Here is a 17,945-nt window from a genome sequence, read left to right as displayed (position 1 = left end):
GTTGTAAAACATAGTAATCGGTAGTACATCGCAGTCTTGACTTGAATTAGCACATCCTGTTACTTTGTAGTCAGTGTAGAGTGCAGCTTATCTGTCAGGGCTCATAAATGTTACGCTGAAGGAAGGGAAGCCACGTACAATACAATTTCCCGCGAGAGAGTATGAAAATTCTACACCGACTGAAATATCAAGTAAAGTCTGCACTATTTTGTATATCAGCTAGCTAGCTTTCACCACTTTACTATATACGACGTCATTCGGATTTTAGCTAAATGCTAACGCGGGAGCTGGTGTTTGCTGACGAGCGTTAGCTGTAAAGTTGCCTGTATATCTTTGAGGTTTATGAAGACACATACAAATTAGGTTAGTACCATGGAAAGTGAGTGTGTGTCAGTTCTGCCGCGCGTCTGTGAGGTGCTGGCCGCCTCAGGGAGATCTCTGCCCGATGACACTAGCCTGGAGAAACTGCTGGACTGGTTCACAGCGCTCACCGATGCAGGTTAGTATTGACCCTTAGCATCCCTTTTTATCTTTGTTCACCAGTCATATATTTATTTTTTTAATCAGTTTGAGAAGTTCTTCTTCCATATTAGGTGGCTTAGAGACATTTCAATAATAGATCTATGGAAACAAATTGGGCACATCTGTTAAATTTCCTTAAAACCACCTCCTTGGATCCCCCAAAAAGTTCACAGCTGGCAGTGCTTTATTTAATATAAACCACCAAAGCACAAAACAAATAAATTAAACCGTAGTCAGTGGATAGTTTGATCACACACACACACACACAGACAGACATGTATGTATCTATGTATGTATGTATGCATATATATATATATATGTGTGTGTGTGTGTGTGTATGTATGTATGTATGTATATATATATATAAGATTATACTTATTTATATTTATACCTAAAATGTAAGAAATGATTAAAATCACATTTTAAAAATTCTAAAAGATGAAAGTGACATATTCAAACTGCCTAATTTGTTAATCAAACTCTTCAAATCACAAAGCTACTGAATGTAAATTCTTGTGTGTGTGTGTGTGTGTGTGTGTGTTTTATACAACCCTGGATGTATTTTTAATCTGTTTTACTTTCCTCCATCTAATAAAGGGGTATCTCTTCTGGAGACCTGCCCATGTCTGCTTAAATTCATATCCACTGTGGTTAACCACTCAACCCCAGACCCCAGCATCCTCGCTTTCATTCTGAAACTCACCGGTTTAATCGCTGCCAATGAGGACAACTTCCAAGTTCTTCAGGTAGGGCTTATGACTCCTGGTGTTTTTACTGAACTCTTAAACAAAAAACACATTAAAACCACACATCACTGACTGCATCCTCCCTTCGCAATGATGTCCTTTTATATTTGTAGGAGAGCCCGGTGTTGGACCTGGTCTTCGACGCTCAACACTGGCAGGGTTCAGGGCTCTGGGAGGATCCATCTGTACGGGTTGGCTGGCTCTGGGGATTAAGAACAATGCTGCAGCATTCAAAGGCTTTGAGTTTCTTTGTGCAAGCAGGTGACATATTAGAGATGTAAATCACAAGTTTGGTTGTTGTACATTATTGAGTCAGTGGACAACAATTCAATTTTTTGTGGTATAACAAATCCTGTCATGATTTAGATTTCATTGAGCTAATTATTGATATGAGAATATATCACATGCTTGCTTCCACTCATCCAACCACAAATATGCAGCTAAAATCTCACATTTCATTCCAAAGCACAGAGTTGTAAAAAAAAAACTGTCCTTTTCACAAAAGTTCCACATTTTGCAAATTAAGCTTTAAAAATGTTACACAATGTAAAAGATGAAAAGCTCAATATACAGTATTTCACTAAAGTAAGTACACACTTCACATTTCTGCAATTATTATATCTTTTATTGGACAACACGGAAGAAATGATACTGATACAATATAGTCAGTGTACAGCTTGTATAATTAAATGCAGAAATGTGAGGTGTGTATTCACTTTTGTGAGATACAGTATTGTGCAAACCTCACTCCTATTCAGCATCTCAAACAGATGATTAAACTGATATATTGATGTAGATCGATGTATTGTTACACCACTATGACACATGTAGAAAATTAGACCTTATTTTCTGACACCATTTAATATGATTTCAAATGGAGACAGACAGTATTAAGAAATAATCTTGGTGTATAGGTAGAGGTTTGTTTATATTTTGAAATGAGCATTTTATCTAATAATCATTTTAATTCCAGTATATCTTCATACTTTTTTTTTTATCTTTATTAGAATTTATTGAACCACTCCTACAACTTCAGACAGACGCAAGTCTATTTGTTGCATCAGCTGCCAATCAAATGCTCGCTCACATCCTGATCTCCTGTCAGCCTGTCTCATCTGCGGGATGCAAGGGTGTATATTATAAAGAAGACAGAAGGACAGGCACAGACAGAGAACACCTGACGGCCACTGTGGAAACTGACAAAGACGGCTCTGCTTTTATCATGGCAATCTCAGAGTACTTCAAGAAGTTGCTGGTTCCCAAAGATGCTTCACAGCTTCATCACAGTCAGCAGGTCCTCAAACTGTTGGCCCTACTCCTGGCCCAGACCAGTCCTCCTCTGCAGGAGAAGCTGCTGCTGACAGTCACAGACTCTCTGGAGGAACTTGTGACAACAAACTACAGTCAGCTCACACTTCCTCTGATGGATGTCATTCTGGCTGCACACAGGTAGTCCTGTGTATTTCATGTGTATTTCTTACTGTTTCCTTGGAGTGATTTGATTTGACAACAGTATTCATATGAACACCAAAAATAGTACTTCCTTCAGGACTCTTTAAAACTCTTTAAAAGAAGGAATCTTTTATCACATTGGGACCCTTCCTGGTAAAATGTGGGAAGTCATGACACTGAACAGTGGAGCCACCTAAAAGAAAGCCAGAAAAAGAACCAAACCAAGGAAACCGCTATGTTACACTCACATCAACTAATATAAAAAATATATATATACATTTTTGTAAAAGTTATCATTAATGGTATAAAATGGTCCCATATGCCACATTATCGCACCTTTCAAAAAGTGACTTATTAAATCATTTGACCAACAGTGACTTTGTAAATAAAATGGGGAAATAAAGACCATCTAAGCTGAAAGTTAAAACCAGAATTTCAATTAAGCCCCATTTTGACTTGTAGAAAAAAAAACACGGCTGTGACATCAAAGTTAAGACAAGTGAAAAGACATTCAATCAGCATGAACAAAACCAGGGCCCTAAATAAAATAATTTATTCTACTCAACACAGTGATTTCATGTCTGCGTGCTTTGGTCATATTCTGTTTTTATCGCGTGTCCCAGTTCCATCCTAAAGACGAACGTCATACATTTTATTCATTTATACTGACAGAAAGTGTGAATGGCAGCAGTGTACATCAACAAAATGTTTGTAAAATGTTTTCTAGTATACATGATGGCGTTTTTATTTGTACCACATTTTTAAGAAAAAAATGAAATGAACATGCAGTGTGGATTTGAGACAGCAGTAAGTTAACACAGCTGCTGGTACGTAACTATAAAGAAAGAAGGATTAAAATCAAATCAGGTCAACTTTTAATAAATTGATCCAGTTTAATGTTATTTTTGTTTCAGCAGCTGTGGCAGTGATGGATCTGTCCCAGACCAACGTATCGCTCATCTTCTATCATTCATGTTGAACACGAGGAAACCTGCTGACCTCATTCTTGCTGCGGCTGCTTTTCTCCACAGCGGCTATAAGTAAGTGTCCGTTCACAGCTCAGCTTTACATTCTACAGTGCATCGCTGTTTCGCCCTCACCCATAGAAAAGAGAGGGCAAATGCAACCTCTATTTTCATTAACCCATGGGTACTAAGTTGTCTTCCCCTTGTCTTTTGTCCAGAGACCATGTCCACAGAGCCCAGTCTTCCAGAGTTCTGCTGCTACCCCTCGACATTGTTACTGGCCTTAATTTACTGGGCACAAACATTTTAGGTAATACAAACATATTTAAAAGTGAGAAATACGTCATTTAGCATTCATTTGAATGCATATGTTGTTTGTTCCTGCTACAGATGAGCATAGGTTTTCAATGATGGAGCAGCTCGGGATTAAGACCTCCTGTGTCACCATGATTTGTGTCAGTCTAACAAACATACCACAGATTGCACAGACGGTGAGTAAAAGACCGAACATCAGCTGTATTTATTGTGTATGAAAAAATTCTCACGCCAGTGTGTCCCCCACCTTCAGGCTCCTGACCTCCTTCCCTGTCCGCTGGGCTTAATCGTCTCTGCAGTTATATCATTACTGAGGCTATGCAGTGGAAACTCTTCCTCCTCATCTGCTGGTTGTTTGAAAGTTTCCAGAAATGTCACTGGCAGTGGTAAAGTTCAGAAATGTGCTCTAGAGGCTCTCTTGGCACTCAGCAATAGTTCAGGTTAGTTTCCTCTAAACAGAAATAAACATTGTCCTGCCATCTCCAACTTTGTTTGCTGGTGGATAATCTTATGATCCACCAGTGCCAATAGATTTTAATCCAGTTAACTGAACATGAAAATATAGTATGTGCAGTCATTTCAGTCTAAACTTGGCACAAAAAGAAAGGAAATGTAGGTTCGGTTGATTGTCTCCACTTTAATAAATATTAATTGATGTTTTATCGTTGGAAAGCCTGATGAATCATCTCTATAATGAGGTATAACTTGTAAGAATTGTGCTTCGGTGGAATGAGCAACACAGCTAAATGTGTGGGTAGTGGCCCCAAAAGATGTGCCAAAATTCTCTGCAATATTCTCATGTTGGTGTTCACGCTTGGGTTGAGATTTAAGTGCTGCCAGGTGTGTTCCAGTCACAGATGTATGTCTGGCACGTGATTGGTACTTAAAGCTCATCCAAAAATGTGCAATACTTACAAGTTATACCCGTTTTAGAGTATATAATAACACAAAACTGTTTAGTTTTTTTTAAGGGGAGAAATAATCAACTGAACACACATTTCCTTACTTTTGCACTAAGTTTAGTTTGTAAAAGTCAAACCCTTTAAGTAAAAAAATATTTATCAGGATGTCACAAAGATATCCTCTATGTGGTATTAAAGCTAAAAATGCCATACAAAAAATGTATAAATGTACAAACACTTAAATAAATGCCATTAGAGCCTTTCAACATCATCAATAAATGTGATTTTTGTGTGTTTTACAGAAGCACAGGTTATGCTGGTTGAGGTGTTCTCGCTTCTAATACACTACTTGGATAATCCTGATTGTGACCCCACAGTAAGTTTTCTTGTGCGTCTGTTTATGCGTGATCACATCTATCTGTGTCTTATTTAGTCTCTGAGTGCTAATGAACAGCTGATTTCAATATATGTAACTTCAACACTACTCACATCTGGTTATAAGGTCATTTAACTCCCGTTGAGGTACAGGAATCAAACTTGACAAATAGATGTTCAAAACTTACCTTATATAAGACTTTCTAATCATATTTAGGTTCTACAATTTTTTTCTCCCCTCCATAAGAAGATAATTATCCTCTTGTCCTTAACCAGGTCTTAAAATTAGGTCAATAAAACATCAAACAACAACACATGACATATTACAACATGTTATTATTTTATTAATGAAAATGCAGAAACAGTGTCTGAAAAACACAAATTCAGTAGCTTGTAGAACCATCAATAGCTTGTGGTAATTTCTGTACGATGTAATCAGGTGGAGGTGTTTTGGTCCAAATATCTTTAATGTTTTTAACTTGTGAACAATTGTTTTCACTGTATAATCACATTGAATGGAAAGTTTTGACTTACTTTCAGAGCAATAGACCTCTTTTTTCACACTTAGCTGTGATGCACACACTAAATAGTTACCTCATGATTTCTAAAATATTAGACAAATTTAACAAAGTTCATCACAAAATAATGAATCTGATTTTCCTATAATAAATAAAACAGCTTAATTTGTGTTTCTTAGGTGTTACAGAAGGCATACCAGGTCTTAGTAAAGTGGATAAGTGTTTGCACAGACCTCTCCGCCATAACAGACCAGCTCAGAAAAGGTAAATCCAACCAGCAGCCTCTTTACTGCAGTTCAGAGATAAACCCCTTTGTGACTGGTCCCCACAGATATGAATTATTTTGCACACGTTCCTTTTAGATCTAATTCAGGTGGTCAGGAAACGTGCGTGTGACATCCGTTGGGAGGTGAGAGACTCAACTGTGGAGTTTCTGGGCCACCTCGCAGGGGTGCATGCATGCCAGACGTCAGCTGAGGAGGTATGCAGTGTGTCAGAGGCTCTGCTGGGTGGCTGCTGTTTCTCGACTCCTCTCCTTAAAGATGCACTGCAGGATCCAGAGAGTTATGTGAGAGCCAGCTCCATATCGTCACTGGCGCAGACACTGGCACACAGCTGGCACCAGGGGGCAGCACTTACACAAGAGCAGGTGGGCAGAAATTATTTCATATTTGGCTTGTAATAAACCTGAATTTCTAGAGACAAATAGCATGTTTTCATATCCTTATCAGTTGATAACCTGATCTTTGTCATTTCAGGCTGAAATAGTGACCCAGCTGCTTGAAATTCTCTCCCAGGACACTGAAGGATTTGCCAGGAGGGCTGTTGTACAGTACTTCACCACCTGGTTGTCCTCATGTTCTTCACCTACCTTCACCTGCTCTCTCCTCATGCAGTCTGTGTGCTCCGTCCTCTCACTAGGCAGTGCTGATTTAGACTGGGAGGTCAAAGTTTACACACTGGATCTGGCTGGGCTCCTCATAGACCAAGCCTTTTCAGGTTACCACAGTTACACAAAAGTATTAGAGACCCAACCACACCCTTATGCTTTGATGTCCACCCAAACCTATACAGTTCATGCGCACACTGAGACACACACAGAGCATGTGGAGTCAGATTTGGTCAGTGTGCTGAACAGTTTGGGGGAGCAGGGGGTCATCTCAGCACTGTTGTGCGGTTTGTTTGACTGTGATAGACCAGTTGCTCTGAAGGCCTGTCGACTGCTGATAAGACTCAGAGACATTGTTTGTCCTCCGTCGCTAAGTGCCCAGGATGCAAGTGTTGCCCTGGCAACAGACAATGGAGTGACCTGTGAACTGTCTGGAAGGGGTTGGGCACAAGAGATCAGGAACATACTGCGAGACAAGAACCAGTCTGGGACAGGCACCACCGAGCAGAGACCATTTCAGGGAACAGATATGGTTGATTCTGAAGGCTGTGGTGAGGCTGCGATGGAACATGTGAGGGCTGGGAGTCACACTGTGCGTGTCAATGTTTGTGAGGTGTTGAGGTCTCTGGATTTAGACGAGAAGCTGGAGATGCTGACTCAAAGCAGTGACCACATTCACAACTCTCCTCTATCTCTGCTGCAGGATATACTGACTGCAAGCATCACCTACACTCACCCAAACTCAGAACCAGGCCAAGAGGTTATAGTGGACTGCTACTGACACACAGACACACACGTTGTCTTTGATGATAGGAATTGCACTGATTATGGAGCAGATTTTCTTCTACCAGACGTGTGTTTATAAATGTGGTTAAAGCACATAATTTGTTATCAAAGACATTTCTTATCAAAAATTGTACCTGTCTTAACCCATTTTGAAGACACTGATTGGCACACACTGCTGTTACCAGAACCATTTACATTAGATTATACAGAATTTTCTTTGTATGAATAAATTGTAAATATAATTTAACCTTGTGTGAGATTGACGTTCATTTTTCAGCACTAATAAACTGCTCTACTTCTTCCTCTGGATTAGTGCAACATGATTTTTTTATTTAAGAGTCCACTTATTTTCATTGATATAGTTGGAAACATGCATTTATAATACCAATAATACCGTTTTTATTGTGGGGCTTAAAAATATGCATTTTCCTTGTTTTTTATGTGATCTTTCAGTCCTTTCTCACAAGTTGACATTATTTCATGAGATTTTAATACAACGGTTGTGTCAGATGGCATCAATCTGCTTGTTTTTCCACCACAAATTTATATCTGTTTACATCAACCAGCTTTAGGGTGTGGAGTGACCCATTTACTCCACCCCTCTATTCCATAGGGTCTGGACTATATATCTGCTCATATTTTAACTATATTTGCTTCAGCAGCCTACTTCAGAGGCTACAGTAAATGCAGGATGATTTAAGGTGGATAGAGATAAAGAGGGTGGAGGGATATTTCTTTAATCTCATACTGTGGCCATAACTGTACCCTACAAACCTGAACGATTCACTAAATCAGATATTTTCAAACCAATAAAGCCACAAATAAAACACTAGGGTTGTGTTTTATCAGTTTTTGTGTTGGTTGCAACTTATGATGATCAACTACAGATTTTTATTCAGAAACTAATTTCCTTTTTATATGTGCTCATCAAACCCTTTTGGTTCAAATTTGAGAAAAAGGGCAAGGACCCGGATTAGCAGGAACACTTTAACTCCTGTTATAATAAAGTGCCACACCACTGTTTTAGGTTCTCTTTATTCTTTAATTTAGAAAAGCACCTAATGTTACAGATTATCTGTTGTGAAAGTGTTTCATTAAATCTCCAGAGTTTGGAGTGTATTGACAATAGTGATGGAGATTGAGAGGGCAGCTAGCATCTCCACGTGACCCACAATTTCTAACTCAGTCACATGGATGAATAGAGGGACACACGCGCAGAGAGCACTCTCCTCATTAACTTACGAGCAGCAGCATGTCGACAACCACACACACACACACTGATTATCTCATCCTGTTATCTCTCTGCTGTGCTCCACTCAGCTGTATTATCTCTCTTTACTCATAAAGTGAAACTTGTGGAGGCTCTCAACTCTCTGTCCAGTATGGAGGCTGTGGCCCTTTTCTCTTTCGCAGCATCAGAAGCAGACGAGATCAGTTTTCAGAAAGGAGACACAATCAAGGTGAGTAATTATTTCTTTGAAAGTGATGCATTAAAGCTGATTTTCTGCATGTTTATGTAGAGTAACTGTTGGTGTGTATTGTAGGTGACAGAAATGGAGGAGGATTCTTGCTGGTTCACAGCAGAGATCCAGGGGAAGCGTGGCTACATTCCTGAAAACTACATTTCCCTCCTCCCTCATCCGTAAACAAATTAATTATCTTCTTGTGTTATATTCTAAAAGAACAGCAAACAGGATTAGGATTAAAAAAAAGAAAACTGGCATTCATCCCTGTTAATTTGATATGTTTGAAATGCTCTGTCATTTCTTAATTATAGTGTTTTAATCAAAACCGATTATTTTTCCACTTTCAGATATTTCATGCAAAAGATACTCCTGTTAATGCCAATATAAAGAAACATCAGTGTACCTTATTTCCTCAAATGCCAGAACATGAGCAGGGTATCATTGTCGAGTACTTCTGTGTTTTGTTTTAGGTGGTTTGCAGGAGCAGTTTCAAGACTTGAGGCTGAACAGCATCTGCGCTGGCAAGAAACTGGAGTGTTCCTGGTGAGGGAGAGCGAGTCGGCCCCTGGAGAGTTTTCTCTTTCTGTTAGGTCAGTGAAGGCAACTCCCATGCACAGATATCATCTTCCTTCAGAGGGAAAAAAGCATAATTGATGTAGAATCTTTAAATCACAAGCTTAATGTTGTTGTGTTGTCTTTCTGCTGTTGAGTTTGTATGTACCACCAGCCTGTTTTTTACCACGAGTATCTATTTTTTGTTTTAACAACTCGCTAGTACATTTAGTAGTACAATCTTCAATACGTCTTAAAAAAACAGTAACAATATCTACAAAAACTGGTTGCACTAAAAATACCACACATAGTACAGAGACTTCTCGTGAGTGAGATGAAGAGAGGTTATATTGGTCTGCAAAGTGATGTGGGACACATTTAATCATTAAGGGTAAATGAAATGTGTTCAATAATCTCAGCATTGTGTAACACCAGACACTCTTTAATTATACACAGGTACATTATGCAACTGACATGTGCCACAACCAAACGCTGCGCACAAATTAATGTTTGGTGGCACAACATCTGTCTGGCTGCAAGAGCTGAGAGGTTTAAGAAGTACTTGACTAAAAGCAACACCTTACATAAAGTGATCAGCAGAGGGTGATGATGTTCTAGAGGAATTAATAGGACTCATGAAAGTTTGTACAGCAGCAGTGACCCAGTAAATCAGTATCAACCAAACACTGTCTCTCATTTATATTTTCAGTAACACCGGCAGCATGTGCTGACTTAGAGGTGGGGTATCTTAAGCAATTTTAACAAGAACTGTAAAAGACAGTCTAATAACCATTCACAGGTTTAACAGCGTTTAGCTGCAAACCACAAACTTAAGTACACTTAAGCATTTTTAGCTCAAGATGTTTTAGATGGACATTATTCTTTAGAAATGTAATTCACAAAAAAGAGAAGCAACTTATTTACATAAAAAAAATAAACTTTGGTGGCAATTAAACTGCTTCAGGAACACCTCAGTAAATAAAAAAATAGCTGCATGTCTTTCTGTCTCTAATAGAAAATAATCGTACTTTAAGCCCCAAAGGAAAGTTATATTGTTGCAGTACAAAGTAGTCAAGAAAAAACTAACTAATTAAATCAAACTTTTCTCGAGTTAATGAGACAAATGATCCCATTTTCACAAGAAAACGGTGCTTAAAAAAAAACAAAACGTGATCCTGGCTGCTCTAGATTTCTGTAGGGAAGTTTGAATAAGTCAAACACAATCTTCTTTATGGGACAAAAGCCCACGATGGAGGACTGGGGACACCTGTGTGTTCACCTGGACAGCAGACAGGATTATAAAATGCACCACTGAAGCTATCAATAGGAAGGGATAGAGCAGACATTAGCTCATGATGAAGCTCAGATCCTTCAATGTTTGCAGCAAGATGATTTTCTTCAGACACTTTAGAGAGTGTCATCTGCTGGGGCAGCAGCATCAGAACCAGTGACTCAAAGAAAACAAACGAACTGATAAAAAAGGCAGCTTGGGACAGCTTAATGCCTGGAGCTGATTGTGCAAATAAGAATGATGGAAAAGCTGCTCAACAAAATGGAAAACACTACACTCCATCTGTTTAATGCAGTGATCAAATAATGTGTGTTAAGCCAGAGGCTTCTGCAGCTCTACTGCAAAGATTCGTACAGAAGGTCATTCCTGCCCCCAAAAATTAATACACTTTTGAAGTATTTTTTTAAAATAATGACTAATGACTGATAGCACTGTTGATTATTTATACTGCAAAAATAATTTCCCTTTTTTTTAAAAAAGGATTTACAAAGTATTCATTTTATTTTAATGTGATGATACACAGTCTGTTGTTTGTTGACAGAGATACACGTGGACTAAATTGTTGGTACCCTTCGGTTATGAGCCCTGACCTAAATCCTATTGAGCATCTTTAGAAGGAGCTGAAACATGCCATCTGGAAAAGGCTCCCTTCAAACCTGAGACATCTGGAGCAGTTTGCTTATGAGGAGTGGGCCAAAATACCTGCTGAGAGGTGCAGACGTCTCATTGACAGATACAGGAATCATTTGATTGCAGTGGTTGCCTCGAAAGGTTGTGCAACAAAATATAAAGTTAAGGGTACCATCATTTTTGTCCAGGCCTGTTTCATGAGTTTATTTTTAAAAATAATTCTGTTGAAGCATGGTTGAAAAGCGGTGTCTGACTTTCATTGGTTAAATTTCATAGAATTTTTATTTATTATTACTTTTGTCAGATTCAAGTTATTTCTGTGACCATTATGAGTTTTTCTTTCATTAACTGAAGGGTACCAACAATTTTGTCCACGTGTGTATGTACAGGGTGATTAAGGAAATTCCTGAAAACAAAGAGGAACTAGAAGCAGACCTCTGCCAAGCCATAGGGTCACTCACATGAGAAAAACCCCAAAAGCCCCAACAGCCCACCCAGTTACCAACCCCATGCCAACACTCTTATCTATTTCCATCATCAGGCCAGATGCCACATCCTGTGTAGAATCATTGACCCTGGAAACATACCCTTAGACACCAAGATGAAGCAAATGGCTATAATTTTCTGTAATGGAGGCAATCTGGGTTAGCCACAATCTGGATTATCTTTTAGCGTAATTAACATCTACAATGATGTAATCTTGTAATCATTTATTTATTTATTTATTGCCACTGATTTTTGGCATTATCTGTTGAGTTAGAAGCTGTGTTGACAAAATTATCCCTAACTCCCAATTGTGAAGAGTCATTAAAACAAAAATTTGGTTCCAGACAGTGGTCTGGATCACCCCACAAAATCTAATCACTTGCTCCTTATTATATTTCTGACGTTTCATGAACATTCTTTTATTAAAATCCATCCATAGATTTTTGAGTTATGTTGCTAAGAGACAGACAGACGGACAGATAAACAAACAAACCAACATCACCAGAAACATGACCTTCGCCTTGGCCGAGGTAATAATGAAAATGTAGTTGTTAGAGTACAATGGAGTACACTTACCTGCCTTTCTTTACTTGACTTTCTCTAATTCTCTTTGTTCACCTTCTCTTTTTAAGCTATGGTGACAGGGTGGAGCATTTCAGAGTCCTGGAGGGAGGTGGTCAGTACTCCATCTGGGACAAGTCATTTTGCTCTTTGAACCGGTTGGTGGATTTCTACAGAACACACAGTATTGCTGTGGAGAAAATAGTCTGCCTCAGAGATCCTCCCTCATCCCCTCATCTGCAGTCGCATCCTGGACGTAATCCCTATCCCAACCCTTATAAAAGCAAGAGTCAGGAGTCAATCCCCGCAGCCCGACTCAATTCTCACCTCTCTCACCCGGACCGAGAGACCTCCCCACGTTTACTGAAAACAGTTTTGGAGGTATGAAAAATCATAATGACTCATATGTCATCATAAACAACTTCTACTTCTGTTAAAACACACCTGTGTGTCTGACATAACGGTTTGGCTCTGTCTCTATAGAAACCTCGTCTGGCTCATGCCCTCTGCGACTACACTCCCCCTCAAACCGCTCACCTCCACTTCCTGCGTGGTGACATCATTGACCTGCTGGACTGTTCAAGCTCCCTGACCTGGCGTGGCCGCTGTCGAGGCCGAGTTGGCATCTTCCCAGCAGAATACGTTCAACCACTGCACCATTAACACCATATCAGGCATTCAGCACTGTGGCTCTATCGCTGAAACGTGACAGTAAAACTGCAGTGACTTACTTTACTCATCCTGAAATCTGACAATGGTTTCATTTTTGTTTTAAGACCCTTTTCCAACTAGCTTTTTATGTAATATATTTACTTGAAAATTACATAATTTATATGGACACAAGACACAATAGTGAAGAGGCAATTAGAGCCAAATGCGAGTGGATATCCTACATCCTTGATTTGGGGGGGCCTCTAAATCCAAACACCTGGGGCTTATTTTGACATCATCATTATATAAACTAAATACTAAACTTCTGTAACATATTCATCGTCCTTGTCCAAATCATGCAAATCCATAAGTTTTGTATAGTCAGAGTTTGCTAATGTGCCCGTAGTAGAATCCTCCAGTAACAGGTGCGATGCATCAGGTGTGAGGAATTACGACAACCTGAAGATATTTTCCTACATGAGTTTGAGGTTAAAGAGCAAGTATATTCTGCCTTTCAGCAAAGTTTGATTAATGGGGTCATGTTGTCAGATCATGTAGCTAAAGTCAATTTGGTTTATTTCATATGTGATTTTTTTTTTTTTTTAGTTATAGTTACTGGAAAACCGCTGGATAAAATAATGTCACAAAATTACAATAAATCTCAATCACACTTCCTGGATTTGTTTTGAGCATTACACTCTCCATTACACTTGTGGTATCGGAACAAAATGAGCTCACCACACCTTTGGAGCAATGTTGTAAACCCACAATGTAAAACTTATAATTGAGTCTTAAGTTAGTTCAGATCTGAAACAATAAATAATTAATATAAAGAGAAAGAATTGATTCAGATGCTTTTTTAAACCCTTGTTACAGAATTTTTTCAGTTAAGCTTTATTTGTATAGCTCCAATACACAACAAAGTCATCTCACTTTACAAACCTAATAAATTCAAGTCAATTCATTGTGATCCAATTAAAACAAAACAGCATTAATCCAGTTTGTGTTAACTGTGTTCATACAAGCCAATTAATAAATAAGTGTCTAGTTAAGGAAACCAATGGATTGCATCAAAACTTGTCTTCAGTTCAGCTACTCGATCAGATGGGGACGGAGAGAACTGGAAAGAAAGATCAACAGTCACAACTGCCAGGGAGACCTGCTGAGAAAGAACGGCGAAATACAAGTTAGTGACTCTAATAAATACTATCATGGATTTATACATGAAAAATAAAGAGGAAAATGGATGGAAGTGCTCAGTGTACCATGGCACATCCTCAAACAGTCTAAGCCTACGGCAGCATAATTTAGGGATGACTAGACCACTACTAACTGTAAGATTTATCAAAATGAAAGGTTTTAAACCTAATCTTAAAGGTAGAGACAGTGTCTGCCTCCTGAACCTAAACTTAGAGCTGGTTTCATAAGAAAGTGGCCTAGTATCCAAAGGGTTTACTTCCCATTCTACTTTTAGTGACTAGGAACCATAAGTAAACCTGCTGCTTGAGAGCAAAGTGCTCTGTTATAATATGTTATAAGAAAATATGGAAATATGGAACGACATGATACTAGATATACAATGCAGCTTGGTCACTAGGAGCTTCATATGTCAGGAGATTAAATTTATATTTTATTCTGGATTTAACTGGGAACCTATTTGAAAAGTTTCAGTCCAAGTACAGAACCCTGAGGAACTCTTACTCTGGTGTGTGAGGAAGACTTGTAATTTACATTAACAAACTGGGCACAAAATTTAGTAGAAACAATTTTTTAAATAATTTTAGACATAAATTGGAGGTTGGATTAGGGTCCAGAGTTAGCTAACACTCCTGGGTCAAGACCATGTTTTTTAAATAAAGGTTTGATTACAACAGTCTTAAGATTGCAGTACATAAACTGTCAGTACATATAAATTTATCAAATCTTATACTGAAGTGTTAATTAAGGGGAAAACTTCCTTAAACAGTCTGGTTGGGATAGAGTCTAAAATACAGGGTGAAGGTTTAGATGTTGCTGTTATTCTGTTTAACTCATGTAGCTGTACAGGACAGAAACGATCCAGACATTAACGAGGTTCTACAGGCATCTCTAAAGCTGCTGACACATCATCAATAGTGGGAAGGATGTCATGGATTTTCTCTCAATTAGAAACAATTTTGTTTATGAAGAAATTTACAAAATTATCACAGCTGAGAGTTAAAATAATTCATGTGTCAAGAAACATGGCAGCTGGAGTTGAGGAAGTGGGACCCAAATGCAAGACTTAAGTAAAATTAAGACACAACTGACACACACAGCGAGCTGGCAATGAAAGAAGGAAAACCTAGAGCACATATATAGAGGGGACTGATTACATACCAAGAAGCAAAAAGCATCTAGCAGGGAACAGGAAGAGGAAAAAACTACAAAATAAAACAGGAAACGAGACAGAACTCAAAATGACAAAATGTTACAAAAAGGGGTGGAGAGGGTCCAAAAGATGGACAAACCAAAGCAAACAAACCAAAAAGTCCAGGAGACAAAGACGCCAATGGGGTGGGAGAGAGTGAGGCAGAGGAGCAAACTGGATCAACAAGCAGGAGGTCGGTGAAAGAAAGACCCTTCAGGGATCCAGACAGACAGGGGGGCCTATATTTGTGGATTCATGATCTTTAAACTGACTAAAGTACCCTATAGGTCCGTCTTAAGAAATAACGTCACGGGCGTTCAAAAATCAAACTTTGAATAAATTAGTGAAGGTAGAAAGTTGGGACAGTATGTACCCCAATAAAGTATGCTACAGCAAAGTATCGCTAAAGTATCAAAACACCAAGTAAGTCCAGTTGTTCAAACACTTAGTTGAAGGTAGCATGGGTTTATGGGCGTGTCCTCAACCCACATAGTTATGTTTGCAAATTGTGCATATAGGTAGCACGTCTTGATGGGTAGGATGAAAAGCTAGAACACCGGCGTGGGATGCTGAGGCGCTGGCAAAGGGTGCACTAGAGGCCGGGACATTTTTATCTGTGTGATATTATTCTTTAATCTGTTTATATTTGTCTCTTCATATTAATCTATGTGACGTCACTGTTTGATCTGTATATGATCTTTGTGTCACCTTTATTATATGTTAGTAGTATCTAACAGATTTTAGTGTTTGATCCCTGTTTTCTGTATTGTCGTATTCTTCAGTGTTGTCACTTTTTGATCTTTGCATGATTTTTATTCCTCTTTTGTGATGGAACACAGATCCTTTACTATGGTGGTGGTACTTTTGTAATGCCATATTCATTTGACTGATATTACTGATTCATCTGTGTATAATCTTTGTGCTTCTATTGTCATATTAATCTGTGTGGCATCTGTTAGAGATCAGTGGTAGCTAACACATGTCAATGTGTAATCTTTCTATAACCTTTGTCTATGTTTTGTAACTCCTCATGAAATGATGTCAGGATGATGGTGATATCATGATGTAGGCAGTGAGGAACCAGACCCACCACATGGGAATGTCAGCCGTCAGATGAGACCTTCTCTTCTCCTCCAGAGGTGTGTGAAGTTTGATGGCTGACTAGGTCTTCAGGTGTTCTTCATTGCACCGTCTACAGCGTTCCATGCTGTGGAAGCTTTATCACTATTTTAACGAAGTCTCTGTATGGCTGTAGTTTTTTCTACATGCACACACACCAGATAACAAAATCTAACTGAATCAACACTGAAACATCTGCAGGAATATACGTTGATGTCTTTCACCAAAACCAGACAGAAATTCATTTTCTAACCAAACCTTTAAGTCAATTTTCATTTAATATTCAATTTTCATTTAAAACGTCATTTTAGCTCATAGATTTTTAACATTATTATCCAAAAGTCTTTATATCTCTACTTTTCCCATGTGAAAAATTCACTTAGGATTTATGTTTTTATGTAACCTTTTCTGAATAACTTGTGTAGAAAACAAGATAAATGTAATAACTATCTTTATGTTTGCTTTGTCTTGCAACACCAAGAAATTAATGATGATATTAAGACATTAAAATACATTGCCCCGTGTAGGAGTGTGCTGTTAAGCAGAAATGGGTCAAGGAAATTGTTATCTCTCAATAAATGTCATGTGTAACACATCTTTAAAGCAAAATCTGTTGTATTTAAATATGCCTGTCAATGAAAAACAATTAGATGTATTTTAATTTATATATATAAAAAAGTTAAACAACATTGGGGAAAAGGAGACTAGGATGGAAACTAAAACCCAGCTACATAAAAATACGTCTAAAGAAATCTCCTCAAGTTGATGAATGTGAAGTAAATTAATAAAATATGACTCAAAAACAATGTAAACCAGAGACATATTCTCAATATATGATGTAACATCTTTGTAATCTTTTAATTCAGCGTGTTATATTCGATCATTTTAAGGTAGACACCAGCTGTGGTTTCATGTAAGCATGCTACAATCCACTTGCTTCCTTGTTTTGCTTTATTAAATGTTTATGTGGAGATCTTGAGAAGATAGTCTTAAGAAATAATTAATGTCTTTGAAGACGCTTATAACTTACTCTAGTTAATGTGCCAGTCTGTGAAGATAAGGGCCTCAAAACACTGTGAAAAGATTAATCTCTGAACATCTTTACAACACAACCTTTATCTGCTGAAAGCTGCTTTCATCACAACCTGCTTAGATTACTGAAGCTCTCCTTTTATTTAGCTTCTCAAACTATCTTTGAGAGAATTTAATTTGAGTCAGAATGCTGCAGAGTTACCAAAAAAGCCTCATAATTTTTCACTATAATGGCAAACTGTATGTTTCAGTGCTGATTGTAAAAGTCTTACTTATTTATAAAGCTGTACATAACTGC

General features: G+C 38.2%; 2 protein-coding genes across 3 annotated transcripts; both read left to right on the top strand.

Moving 5' to 3' along the window:
• Positions 1 to 47: 47 nt before the first annotated feature.
• On the top strand, positions 48 to 7,777 carry brat1 (BRCA1-associated ATM activator 1). 2 transcript variants are annotated; one of them, XM_041982649.1, is made up of 12 exons: positions 48 to 499; positions 1,120 to 1,268; positions 1,382 to 1,529; positions 2,276 to 2,717; positions 3,638 to 3,760; positions 3,904 to 3,995; positions 4,076 to 4,176; positions 4,254 to 4,440; positions 5,205 to 5,278; positions 5,975 to 6,059; positions 6,158 to 6,444; positions 6,554 to 7,777. In XM_041982649.1, exons 1-12 carry the CDS (start codon positions 373 to 375, stop codon positions 7,463 to 7,465), a joined length of 2,727 nt encoding a protein of 908 aa, XP_041838583.1. In that variant the 5' UTR covers positions 48 to 372; the 3' UTR covers positions 7,466 to 7,777. The 2 variants fall into 2 exon arrangements, with proteins under 2 accessions (XP_041838583.1, XP_041838582.1); XM_041982648.1 differs by having other exon boundaries at positions 3,635 to 3,760.
• Positions 7,778 to 7,873: 96 nt separating this feature from the next.
• LOC121638135 (GRB2-related adapter protein-like) lies at positions 7,874 to 13,781 on the top strand. The gene is made up of 5 exons (XM_041982651.1): positions 7,874 to 8,930; positions 9,015 to 9,112; positions 9,407 to 9,526; positions 12,528 to 12,837; positions 12,940 to 13,781. Exons 1-5 carry the CDS (start codon positions 8,853 to 8,855, stop codon positions 13,117 to 13,119), a joined length of 786 nt encoding a protein of 261 aa, XP_041838585.1. The 5' UTR covers positions 7,874 to 8,852; the 3' UTR covers positions 13,120 to 13,781.
• Positions 13,782 to 17,945: the final 4,164 nt, after the last annotated feature.

This window comes from Melanotaenia boesemani, chromosome 4 (genome assembly GCF_017639745.1).
Source record: "Melanotaenia boesemani isolate fMelBoe1 chromosome 4, fMelBoe1.pri, whole genome shotgun sequence".
Classification (NCBI taxonomy): domain Eukaryota; kingdom Metazoa; phylum Chordata; class Actinopteri; order Atheriniformes; family Melanotaeniidae; genus Melanotaenia; species Melanotaenia boesemani.
Note: the sequence above shows the minus strand (reverse complement) of the source record. Positions and strands in the feature narration are given on the sequence as shown.

Bases quoted from the DNA above. Each gene is read 5' to 3' on its own strand.
- brat1 (XM_041982648.1), top strand. From the start codon at position 373: ATGGAAAGTGAGTGTGTGTCAGTTCTGCCGCGCGTCTGTGAGGTGCTG. The intron at 3,996-4,075 runs GTAATACAAACA...TTCCTGCTACAG, and splicing joins ACTGGGCACAAACATTTTAG to ATGAGCATAGGTTTTCAATG. The intron at 6,060-6,157 runs GTAAATCCAACC...CGTTCCTTTTAG, and splicing joins AACAGACCAGCTCAGAAAAG to ATCTAATTCAGGTGGTCAGG.
- LOC121638135 (XM_041982651.1), top strand. From the start codon at position 8,853: ATGGAGGCTGTGGCCCTTTTCTCTTTCGCAGCATCAGAAGCAGACGAG. The intron at 8,931-9,014 runs GTGAGTAATTAT...TGTGTATTGTAG, and splicing joins AGAAAGGAGACACAATCAAG to GTGACAGAAATGGAGGAGGA. The intron at 12,838-12,939 runs GTATGAAAAATC...CTGTCTCTATAG, and splicing joins TACTGAAAACAGTTTTGGAG to AAACCTCGTCTGGCTCATGC.